The 12,834-nt window shown below is 39.2% G+C and overlaps 1 protein-coding gene across 1 annotated transcript in view; it reads right to left on the reverse strand.

Moving 5' to 3' along the window:
• Positions 1 to 10,443: 10,443 nt before the first annotated feature.
• The window catches only part of st3gal4 (ST3 beta-galactoside alpha-2,3-sialyltransferase 4), a 67,508-nt gene continuing 65,117 nt past the window's right edge, over positions 10,444 to 12,834 (reverse strand). Inside the window, exons 10-11 of the mRNA XM_061972717.2 lie at positions 11,067 to 11,219; positions 10,444 to 10,995 (exon numbers count right to left, since the gene is read on the reverse strand). Of these exons, the coding sequence (XP_061828701.1) occupies positions 10,906 to 10,995; positions 11,067 to 11,219 (243 nt within the window). The 3' untranslated portion in view covers positions 10,444 to 10,905. The remainder of the gene's footprint in view (positions 10,996 to 11,066; positions 11,220 to 12,834) is intronic.

Here is a 12,834-nt window from a genome sequence, read left to right on the forward strand (position 1 = left end):
ACATGACGGCGGAGGCATCATCGTCGCCAACTGTGCTGTGACTGAGAGAGACAATATGTCCCCACACTCTTTACTCGCCAAGCATATTTTTGGAAAATTAACAGGTTTTTTTTCTCTCATTTTTCTCTGCGTGTTCCTTCTTTCTTGAATCTGAACTAGACTTTGACAAACATCATCATGACTCAACTTGGCAGAATCCTCTTTTTTTTTTTTTAAACGCAAAATTTTAAAGATATTTTAATAATTTTTTTTCAATGATTTTTTAAAAATGTTTTTTTTTTATTTGAAAGATTATGAAGCAGGGGTGGAGGCCATGTTTCATGTTGTCAGTGTATGACAGTGGTGTCCAAAGTGCGGCCCCGGTGCCAAATTTGTTCCACAGCTAATTTTTTATCGGCCCTCAACATGTTCTGAAAATGTAAATAATGAATTATTAATAAAGTAACCCAAACAACTATTTGCGTACATTGACGTACATTGAATTGGTTTAAGCATATTTAATGCACAAAATGAATCATTTTCTTGCTGTATAATATTTAAAAAATACTTTTAATAAATAAATATAGTATTTAGGTTTACATGTTACTACTAATTTTTGGAAAAATAATTACATAATGCTATAATGATGAGAGCAATACTGAGAGAAAAATATTCCAAAAAGTTAAAGTTATGTGGGCTCTGTATCGAGGATGTCGTTGTGGCTTGTGCAGCCCTTTGAGACACTTGTGATTTAGGGCTATATAAATAAACATTGATTGATTGATTGATTGATTGAAGTTAAAGTTAAGTTAAAGTACCAATGATTGTCACAAACACACTAGATGTGGTGAAATGTGTCCTCTGCATTTGACCCATCCCCTTGTTCACCCCCTGGGAGGTGAGGGGAGCAGTGGGCAGCAGCGGTGGCCACGCCCGGGAATCGTTTTTGGTGATTTAACCCCCAATTCCAACCCTTGATGCTGAGTGTCAAGCAGGGAGGTAATGGGTTCCATTTTTATAGTCTTTGGTATGACTCGGCCGGGGTTTGAACTCACAACCTACCGATCTCAGGGCGGACACTCTAACCACTTGGCCACTGAGTAGGTTAAAAATTAACCAAGGAAGGGATTTTTATAAAGGGATCTTTATAAAAATATAACTACAATATATCAAAGAAGTAATTCAAATAGGATAGTAATATTTAACACATTCTACAGAATATTAATTAGGAGCGTGCGATAAAACTTTCCCCATTCTGATACGAGTTTTGACCGATACGGATATTAATCCAATGCGATAGTATGTGCTATGATTCGTGCTGCTTTTATAATATTGCAGTGTGGAGCGTTAGAAAAGGTTTGATCGAGTGAAATAACTTGGAGAACAAAGGTAGGTATGAAAAACACTAACATTATGACTGATTTATGCTTTTGAAATGGAGTGGTAATTGTTTTTGGCGACACCTAGTGGTCAAAATCATTTGTTGAATTAATAAGCACATGGTGCAGGAATCCGAACGATGCGAACACGTTTGTTCCTGGATACTTTCTAATACGCTTCTGCCTCGGGGACTTCGTATCTGTACGTGATATGCAACGATAAATATTTGATACTTGTTTGTATCGACAAGTCATATTTTAGACTGAAAAAGTGTTCAGTTAACAACACTAATTACATATGCCTAGCTTGTGTGCTATTGTGTGCTTAGTTGTTGTGTAGCTGCTAGATGTTAACTGGCTGTCCAGCGTTACACGGCAGGACTGCTTGTATCAGAGATTCTAGATGACACTTCTAATAATGTTATACAGGTGCATCTATAAAAATGTGAATAATGTGGGAATGTATTCATTTTAGAAGTTCAATACAAAAGTAAAACTCATCGGATTTAATGGTAGAAAATCCAAAACTGGTGAAGATGGCACGTTGTGTAAATCGTAAATAAAAACAGAATACAATGATTTGCAAATCTTTTTCAACTTATATTCAATTGAATAGACTGCAAAGACAACATATTTCATGTTCGAACAGAGAAACGTAATTATTTTTTGCAAATAATCATTAACTTAAAATTTAATGGCAGGAACACATTGCAAAAAAGTTGGCACAGGGTCATTTTTATCACTGTGTTACATGGCCTTTCCTTTTAACAACACTCAGTAAACGTTTGGGAACTGAGGAGACCAATTTTTGAAGCTTTTCAGGTGGAATTATTTCCCATTCTTGCTTGATGTACAGCTTAAGTTGTTCAACAGTCCGGGGGTCTCTGTTTTGGTATTTTAGGCTTCATATTATGCCACACATTTTCAATGGGAGACAGGTCTGGACTACAGGCAGGCCAGTCTAGTACCCGCACTCTTTTACTATGAAGCCACGTTGATGTAACACGTGGCTTGGCATTGTCTTGCTGAAATGAGCAGGGGCGTCCATGAAAAAGACATTGCTTGGATGGCAACATATGTTGCTCCAAAACCTGAATGTACCTTTCAGCATTAATGGCGCCTTCACGGATATGTAAGTTACCCATGTCTTGGGCACTAATACACCCCCATACCATCACAGATGCTGGCTTTTCAACTTTGCGCCTATAAAAGTCCGGATGGTTCTTTTCCTCTTTGTTCCGGAGGTCACGACGTCCACAGTTTCCAAAAACAATTTGAAACGTGGACTCGTCAGACCACAGAACACTTTTTCACTTTGCATCAGTCCATCTTAGATGAGCTCGGGCCCAGCGAAGCCGGCGGCGTTTCTGGGTGTTGTTGATAAATGGCTTTCGCTTTGCATAGTAGAGTTTTAACTTGCACTTACAGATGTAGCGACAACCTGTAGTTACTGACAGTGGTTTTCTGATGTGTTCCTGAGCCCATGTGGTGATATCCTTTACACACTGATGTCGCTTTTTGATGCAGTACCATCTGAGGGATCAAGGGTCACGTGCAGTGATTTCTCCAGATTCTCTGAACCTTTTGATGATATTATGGACCGTAGATGGTGAAATCCCCAAATTCCTTGTAATATCTCGTTGAGAAATGTTGTTCTTAAGCTGGTCGACAATTTGCTCATGCATTTGTTGACAAAGTGGTGACCCTCGCCCCATCCTTGTTTGTGAATGACTGAGCATTTCATGGAAGCTGCTTTTATACCCAATCATGGCACCCACCTGTTCCCAATTAGCCTGTTCCCCTGTGGCATGTTCCAAATAAGTGTTTGACGAGCATTCCTCAACTTTCTCAGTCTTTTTTGCCACTTGTGCCAGCTTTTTTGAAACATGTTGCAGGCATCAAATTCTAAATGAGGTAATATTTGAAAAAAAAAAAACTAAACAAAGTTTACTAGTTCAAACTTTAAGTACCTTGTCTTTGCAGTCTATTCAATTGATATAAATTGAAAAGGATTTGCAAATCATTGTATTCTGTTTTTATTTACGATTTACACAACGTGCCAACTTTACTGGTTTTGGGTTTTGTAATATTACATTATTGTACAAACCCTGTTTCCATATGAGTTGGGAAATTGTGTTAGATGTAAATATAAACGGAATACAAAGATTTGCAAATCATTTTCAACCCATATTCAGTTGAACATGCTACAAAGACAACATATTTGATGTTCAAACTGATAAACATTTTTTTTTTTGTTGCAAATAATCATTAACTTTAGAATTTGATGCCAGCAACACGTGACAAAGAAGTTGGAAAAGGTGGCAATAAATACTGATAAAGTTGAGGAATGCTCATCAAACACTTATTTGGAACATCCCACAGGTAAACAGGCAAATTGGGAACAGGTGGGTGCCATGATTGGGTATAAAAGTAGATTCCATGAAATGCTCAGTCATTCACAAACAGGGATGGGGCGAGGGTCACCACTTTGTCAACAAATGCGTGAGAAAATTGTTGAACAGTTTAAGAAAAACCTTTCTCAACCAGCTATTGCAAGGAATTTAGGGATTTCACCATCTACGGTCCGTAATATCATCAAAGGGTTCAGAGAATCTGGAGAAATCACTGCACGTAAGCAGCTAAGCCATCGATCCCTCAGGCTGTACTGCATCAACAAGCGACATCAGTGTGTAAAGGATATCACCACATGGGCTCAGGAACACTTCAGACACCTACTGTCAGTAACTACAGTTGGTCGCTACATCAAATTAAAACTCTCCTATGCAAGGCGAAAACCATTTATCAACAACACCCAGAAATGCCGTCGGCTTCGCTGGGCCTGAGCTCATCTAAGATGGACTGATACAAAGTGGAAAAGTGTTCTGTGGGGTGACGAGTCCACATTTCAAATTGTTTTTGGTAACTGTGGACTTCTTGTCCTCCGGACCAAAGAGGAAAAGAACCATCCGGATTGTTATAGGCGCAAAGTTGAAAAGCCAGCATCTGTGATGGTATGGGGGTGTATTAGTGCCCAAGGCATGGGTAACTTACACATCTGCGAAGGTGCCATTAATGCTGAAAGGTACATACAGGTTTTGGAGCAACATATGTTGCCATCTAAGCAACGTTACCATGGACGCCCCTGCTTATTTCAGCAAGACAATGCCAAGCCACGTGTTACATCAACGTGGCTTCATAGTAAAAGAGTGCGGGTACTAGACTGGCCTGCCTGTAGTCCAGACCTGTCTCCCATTGAAAATGCGTGGCGCATTATGAAGCCTAAAATACCACAACAGAGACCCCGGACTGTTGAACAACTTAAGCTGTACATCAAGCAAGAATGGGAAAGAATTCCATCTGAGAAGTTTAAAAAATGTGTCTCCTCAGTTCCCAAACGTTTACTGAGTGTTGTTAAAAGGAAAGGCCATGTAACACAGTGGTGAACATGCCCTTTCCCAACTACTTTGGCACGTGTTGCAGCCATGAAATTCTAAGTTAATTATTATTTGCAAAAAAAAAAAAAAGTTTATGAGTTTGAACATCAAATATGTTGTCTTTGTAGCATATTCCACTGAATATGGGTTGAAAATTATTTGCAAATCATTGTATTCCGTTTATATTTATATCTAACACGATTTCCCAACTCATATGGAAACGGGGTTTGTACTTCTCATACAATACTGGACATATATTGTAAAACAAATGGTGTCTAATCAGCCACCAGACAAGTCTCAGTCTGAATTGAACCCTCGGAGTAGAATGTGATTCATACTGTGTACACAAAATATATGTTTTGTCAAACTCTAGCAGGTATAATGTGTGTTTATGAACAAGCATGAGCAATAATAAGTTTCCCAGTGCGAGCGACGCTAGCCTTTAAACAAGCTGACTTGGCTGACCTTTGCAGCCAACACACTCAGCATAAAAAAGGTTGAGGATGACGCTGCCGACGATTTGGGGAATTTAAGGAAACAAGGAAAGTAAAATGGAAGAAATGATATTCATGTTTTGCCTGGCCTCCTTTAAACTTGTCATATTGACAACATTGGGGGTGTGATGGTGAGAGCACCTGTCTCACCCAAGACAGATGTCCTCTCTTTAGGTGGTCCTGCTACATCCTGGACCACATAATACGATCCACTTGTTTTTCCACTCATATCATTTTTTTATGATTTGCTTATAATCCATACTAATGCCTTGATTGACCCATTTATGTGTTTCTATTATTTATACAACTATTTGTTACATTTCACATACTGTTTGTGTCAAGTATTCCCTTATTCATTCCTCACGCTTTGTTAAACAAAATTATTCCATTAATATATTGCTCTATTAATAAATTAACCAATAGTGTTTATTATTAATCATGTCTAGATTACTATTACAGTGCATATTAATAAACATTTCTGTCAACATACCAGAGTTCGCCAAACTGCTGTTTCTCACCTGCACGGATGATAAAAGTCACCCTAAAAAAAGAAAGACGTATTTACTGTACATAAAAATAGAGCAACCACAATACACGACTAAAAAGTACAATTAATATTCTTATATGATTTATATTTTTGGTTTCATCGAATTAACCAGTGTTGTTTTTAAATTCCTTGTGCCTTGACTGCCATTTGTATTAATATTGTCTTAATTGTAGTAAAAAAAATAAAAAATGTATTCATGTACTTGATGATTTCAGGAATTTGCTGACACAGGTTGATTCAATGTATTATGACATTATAATATTTATTCTAGAAAAAAAAAAAACATATTACCAAATATGTGATTATTGAAGTCATGGGGCTTAAACGTGACATCTGTGCCTCAAATTAGTGCCAAGATGATGCATATCATGTCAGTTGTGTGCTGTTTCCATGGCAACGTGGGGCATGGACAGGGAGAAATAACTAAAAAAAACAACTTAAGAAGTAGTACACAGGGGGAAAAAATGAGTAGATTTTAAAGTATAAAAATACAACAAAAAACTAGCAGCTCCGCAGGAATTTTAATGGGAAGACGGGACCACTTTTATTTCTACAGTAAAATTCTGCCAACTGAGCAGCCCTTTTTTTCCCACTGTTAAATCTACCGTCTTTTTTCAGTCTACACTACTCATAACGCTACACATAAGTGCAAAAATACCTTAATTGCCACCACTTGAGGTCAGTAATTATGTAATTTACTGTATAAATTGCTGATTATGCAAAACCAACTTTTTCCACCTGTTGGTTCCTGTTTTTGTTTATTTGGGATCCCTTATAGTCCCGGAAATGTGAAATCGAACCATGGAGGCATGTCGGAGATATTTATATCCTCTAAGCGAGCCTTTTGGAATTGCGCCGTCATGCGATGTTTTTCACACCGGTGATGTCAGCGGATTATCCATATATGGTAGAAATTTACCCAAAGTGCTTTGCGCTAGTCGGCCATTGTAGTCCATGCTGTAGTCATAAAGCTCTGTCTTTTTCTCTATCCTCTTGTTGTGGGGCAGACTGGCTCGTACATGCACATGCATCCGCCACTGTTGCTAATTTTAATACAATCGGTAGACTCGCTATGCAAGTGCCAAAAACCAAGATGGCGGAGAGAAGACGCTGTCGAAGTGGAGGCACGTAAATAAGATCGTCCACAAAATGGCACAACCTTAAAAGACAGTTAGAAAGCTGCTTGAAGATGATATGTAAAACATAATCTATGCAACATTTTGACCAAAGCACCACCATTACATGTTATGTAGACCACAAGGACGTGTTTTACAGGAAGAAATCATAATATGACCCCTTTAGAGCGCACAATGGCTGACATAGCTTTGTACAGTAACAGCGTTCTGGTTCGAGATGTTTACCTTGTGCATATGTGATAAAACAATACATTATTAAGGCATTGGATTATATTCCAAAGACATGCACCTGGGGATAGGTTGATTGGCAACATTAAAATTGGCCCTAGTGTGTGGATGTGAGTGTGAATGTTGTCTGTCTATCTGTGTTGGCCCTGTGATGAGGTGGCGACTTGTCCAGGGTGTACGCCGCCTTCCGCCCGAATGCAGCTGAGATAGGCTCCAGCACCCCAGCGACCCCAAACAGGACAAGCGGTAGAAAATGGATGAATGGATTATATTCACCTATATTTAGAGATGTAGCCATATATATTTAGTTTTTTCCTATAAAGTCATTAAGTAATAGACACTATTTTTACATTGAATTCACCTGCAAAATAAATAGACATTATTTATGTGGGATAATATTAATAACTACTGTTTTTATTAGATTTATTAAAACATTGTTTTACCATTATATTTTATGTAAAATAATATCACTGTATTATTTGTATTTATCATCAGGATTATGTATACTTTACTATATTGTATACATCTTTTTAGTATTAAGAATATCAAAAATATATTAACAATAATATAATATTGAATTAAAATTGATAAGATGCTCTATATCAATATAAACAGTTGATTTGCATTGTACAAACCCCGTTTCCATATGAGTTGGGAAATATAAATGGAATACAATGATTTGCAAATCATTTTCAACCCATATTCAGTTGAATATGCTACAAAGACAACATATTTGATGTTCAAACTGATAAACTTTTTTTTTTTGCAAATAATCATTAACTTTAGAATTTGATGCCAGCAACACGTGACAAAGAAGTTGGGAAAGGTGGCAATAAATACTGATAAAGTTGAGGAATGCTCATCAAACACTTATTTGGAACATCACACAGGTGAACAGGCAAATTGGGAACAGGTGGGTGCCATGATTGCGTATAAAAGTAGATTCCATGAAATGCTCAGTCATTCACAAACAAGGATGGGGCGAGGATCACCACTTTGTCAACAAATGTGTGAGCAAATTGTTGAACAGTTCAAGAAAAACTTTTCTCAACCAGCTATTGCAAGGAATTTAGGGATTTCACCATCTACGGTCCGTAATATCATCAAAGGGTTCAGAGAATCTGGAGAAATCACTGCACGTAAGCAGCTAAGCCCGTGACCTTCGATCCCTCAGGCTGTACTGCATCAACAAGCGACATCAGTGTGTAAAGGATATCACCACATGGGCTCAGGAACACTTCAGAAACCCACTGTTAGTAACTACAGTTGGTCGCTACATCTGTAAGTGCAAGTTAAAACTCTCCTATGCAAGGCGAAAACCGTTTATCAACAACACCCAGAAACGCCGTCGACTTCGCTGGGCGTGAGCTCATCTAAGATGGACTGATACAAAGTGGAAAAGTGTTCTGTGGTCTGACGAGTCCACATTTCAAATTGTTTTTGGAAACTGTGGACGTCGTGTCCTCCGGACCAAAGAGGAAAAGAACCATCCAGATTGTTATAGGCGCAGAGTTGAAAAGCCAGCATCTGTGATGGTATGGGGGTGTATCAGTGCCCAAGACATGGGTAACTTACACATCTGTGAAGGCGCCATTAATAAAAAAGTTAAAAAAGTTAAAGTACCAATGATTGTCACACACACACTAGGTGTGGCGAGATTATTCTCTGCATTTGACCCATCACCCTTGATCACCCCCTGGGAGGTGAGGGGAGCAGTGGGCAGCAGCGGTGGCCGCGCCCGGGAATCATTTTTGGTGATTTAACCCCCAATTCCAACCCTTGATGCTGAGTGCCAAGCAGGGAGGTAATGGGTCCCATTTTTATAGTCTTTGGTATGACTCGGCCGGGATTTGAACTCACAACCTACCGATCTCAGGGCGGACACTCTAACCACTAGGCCACTGAGTAGGTCATGCTGAAAAGGTACATACAGGTTTTGGAGCAACATATGTTGCCACCCATGGACGCCCCTGCTTATTTCAGCAAGACAATGCCAAGCCACGTGTTACATCAACGTGGCTTCATAGTAAAAGAGTGCGGGTACTAGACTGGCCTGCCTGTAGTCCAGACCTGTCTCCCATTGAAAATGTGTGGCGCATTATGAAGCCTAAAATACCACAACGGAGACCCCGGACTGTTGAACAACTTAAGCTGTACATCAAGCAAGAATGGGAAATAATTCCACCTGAGAAGCTTAAAAAATGTGTCTCCTCAGTTCCCAAACGTTTACTGAGTGTTGTTAAAAGGAAAAGCCATGTAACACAGTGGTGAACATGCCCTTTCCCAACTACTTTGGCACGTGTTGCAGCCATGAAATTCTAAGTTAATTATTATTTGCAAAGAAAATAAAAAAGTTCATGAGTTTGAACATCAAATATCTTGTCTTTGTAGTGCATTCAATTGAATATGGGTTGAAAAGGATTTGCAAATCATAGTATTCCATTTATATTTACATCTAACACAATTTCCCAACTCATATGGAAACGGGGTTTTGTAATTAACTATTTGTCAACCAGCAGTCTAAGTTTTAGAATTTTAATTAGGATAGCAAATGGTAAATATGCTCACAAACATATTTGCAGTTTGGGTAATTATTATTAAACTCAATATTTTATATGAACTTGTGTGAATGTCTTTATATTAGTATTTTGTCATGTTTTATTGTCCATTAAAAGAACAAACGCCTCTACACCGAGTGTGGGATATAGTGACACCCAGTGGCAACGTTGAGAACTGCACCATCCTAGGGCCCATTGGTTATGGCAACATCACTAATAACTGTATTACGTTATATATAGACAATAAAACAGAAATAATATTAATAACCACTGGTATTTATCTGTATATACGCAACTTCAAAATAGAGATATTTTACGTAAAATTTCCATCCATCCATCCAATAAAAATATCACTATAATTTTTTATTAAAAAAATATTTAAATATTAAAATATATATTTTTGTATATTATATGCATTATCAATTATTTAATAACAATCATATATTACATTAGGTTTACCTGCAAAACAGAGCCAATTAAAGATCATTCTTAAATGTTAATGCTATGAATGACTGCATCATTAGTAGTTGTTTTTATACTACTGTTTTATCTTTTTTTTTAAATTAAAAGTTACTCCATTCTGTGCAACATTGTTTTTCATATTACAATAAATTGGCCAACTTCAAATTGCACTTAGGTCGAGTGCCATCTTGCGGCCCACCATGGTATGACTGACAAATTCCACCAGTTTCACTTTGTGTACAAACTGCATTTTTTTTTTTATTTAAAAAAAAGAAGTACTCCTTTCTGTGCAATACAAACATCCAGTGGTACCAGTATCACTGATATCGCTTTTGAAACAAAAAAATCAATAAATTAAAAATTAGAAAAGTAATTTACAAGTCAGTATTTCCAGTCCAAGAAACGTATTTTGTGTTGCGTGATTTTAGTAGTTAGAAAGTGATTAAATTCTGACAATACATGTCCAAATATAAACATGAATAGGAGATCATGTGGAATCATCGCTACATTGCTGTCGGAATGACCAAATAAGTCTATGGATTGATGCAAACATGTTCAATCGTGTGTAAAAAAAAATAGTCCAGCACATTGCTGTGAAAGTCTTTTTTTTTTTCAAGTCTCTTTTTGTCTGGCTGCATTAGGCAGCGGAAGATCACATGACCTCAATTTGAAGTGTGGAAAACCTGGATCATGAATGTCGGTGCAAGTACAAGATGGCACCAGAGTCCTCCAGTCTTTTTAAGGCTTCCGCTTCATTATTGAGGTCATGATGAGAGTGCTACAAATACAAAAAAGATGAAATAGCCATTAAAAGGCGCGTGTATCCCTTTCAGAGCTGCCTCTCCTTACCTTCATGGACTTCATGGTGTCATAGCCGTAGTAATGAATGGGGTGATTGATGCTTTTGGAGATGGGGTAGCCAAAACCTGCTATGTGGACCACGTCGCAGTAGTTGAGAGCGACGAAGATGGCGAGGATGCCCGTGGTGGGATGTGCCGAATTCTAGGGGAAACAAAGAGTGGCACCTGTAAAGCTGAAGATTACAACAGTTTAACATAAAATCTTAACAAAATCGAACCTCGATGAATGAACGCCTCTATTTGCGACCTTTTCAGTCTACGAACCTTTAGATCGAGTCAAATACGCCTCTGTCTTGGCGTACGAACGCCTCATTCATTTATTTAGTCATTCATTCATTTTGTGTGCCCACTGAAAACCCTATAGGGGCTGCCATTTAGGTGACATCACCTAAATGGCAGTCACAGCCATTTTAAAGAGGCGGGGTACCTACATTGCATCCTGTTTACATATTTGCAGAGTGGCCTGTTGCTCGTGTGGATAAATGAGGAGCACTAGCAGGTAATAGCATTTCCGAGGATATAATTTGCGAAAAGGCTCGTCATTTATATGGCGACTAGATATCCAAAAGTGACCATGCTGAAACCAGCACGGAGGAACAATTTAAGGCGAGCCGTGTGGTAGGAAAAGGATCTGGCATTCACCAGGTGGTGAGGCTGCTGGCTCAGACAATGCTGCGGCAAAGGATTTTATCGGCGAAGGGGACTTCTACCGCAAAAGGTTTTTAACTGTGATGAGACCGGGCTTGGGGCAGCACGGGGCGAAAGGGGTTAGTGCATGTGCCTCACAATAAAAAAGGTCCTGAGTAGCCCTGAGTTCAATCCCGGGCTCGGGATCTTTCTGTGTGGAGTTTGCATGTTCTCCCCGTGACTGCGTGGGTTCCCTCCGGGTACTCCGGCTTCCACCCACCTCCAAAAACATGCACCTGGGGATAGGTTGATTGGCAACACTAAATTGGCCCTAGTGTGTGAATGTGAGTGTGAATGTTGTCTGTCTATCTGTGTTGGCCCTGTGATGAGGTGGCGACTTGTCCAGGGTGTACGCCGCCTTCCACCTGAATGCAGCTGAGATAGGCTCCAGCACCCCCCGCGACCCAAAAAGGGACAAGCGGTAGAAAATGGATGAATGGATGGAGACCGGGCTTTATTTTTTAGAAAAAAATCCCTAAGTGGACATATAATACAGGAGAAGGTACAACCGGGACACAAGCTGATGAAGGATCGCCGTTTACAACTCCAAAATTCCCAGACTATTACAAAAATAAATGCAACAAATATTCACCGTCACAAAAGACACAAGGTACAATGGATTTTCCTTTGTTTGATTTTTACTTTAGCAACATGGGGCAGCACGGTGGTACAGGGGTTAGTGCATGTGCCTCACAATACGAAGGACCTGAGTAGCCCTGAGTTTAATCCCGGGCTCGGCATGGCGTAGTGGGTAGAGCAACCGTGCCAGAAACCTGAGGGTTGCAAGTTCGCTCCCCGCCTCTTACCATCCAAAAATCGATGCCGTTGTGTCCTTGGGCGGGACACTTCACCCTTTGCCCCCGGTGCAACTCACACCGGTGAATTGAATGATGAATGATAGGTGGTGCTCGGAGGGGCCGTTGGCGCAAATTGCAGCCATGCTTCCGTCAGTCTACCCCAGGGCAGTTGTGGCTATGAAAGTAGCTTACCACCACTTTCAACTTCGATGGCTTTAATTGAAATTACAGAAGAAATTACCAATGCTATAGATAATAAAAAATGTGCGGCAG

This window comes from Nerophis lumbriciformis, linkage group LG17, assembly GCF_033978685.3.
Source record: "Nerophis lumbriciformis linkage group LG17, RoL_Nlum_v2.1, whole genome shotgun sequence".
Classification (NCBI taxonomy): domain Eukaryota; kingdom Metazoa; phylum Chordata; class Actinopteri; order Syngnathiformes; family Syngnathidae; genus Nerophis; species Nerophis lumbriciformis.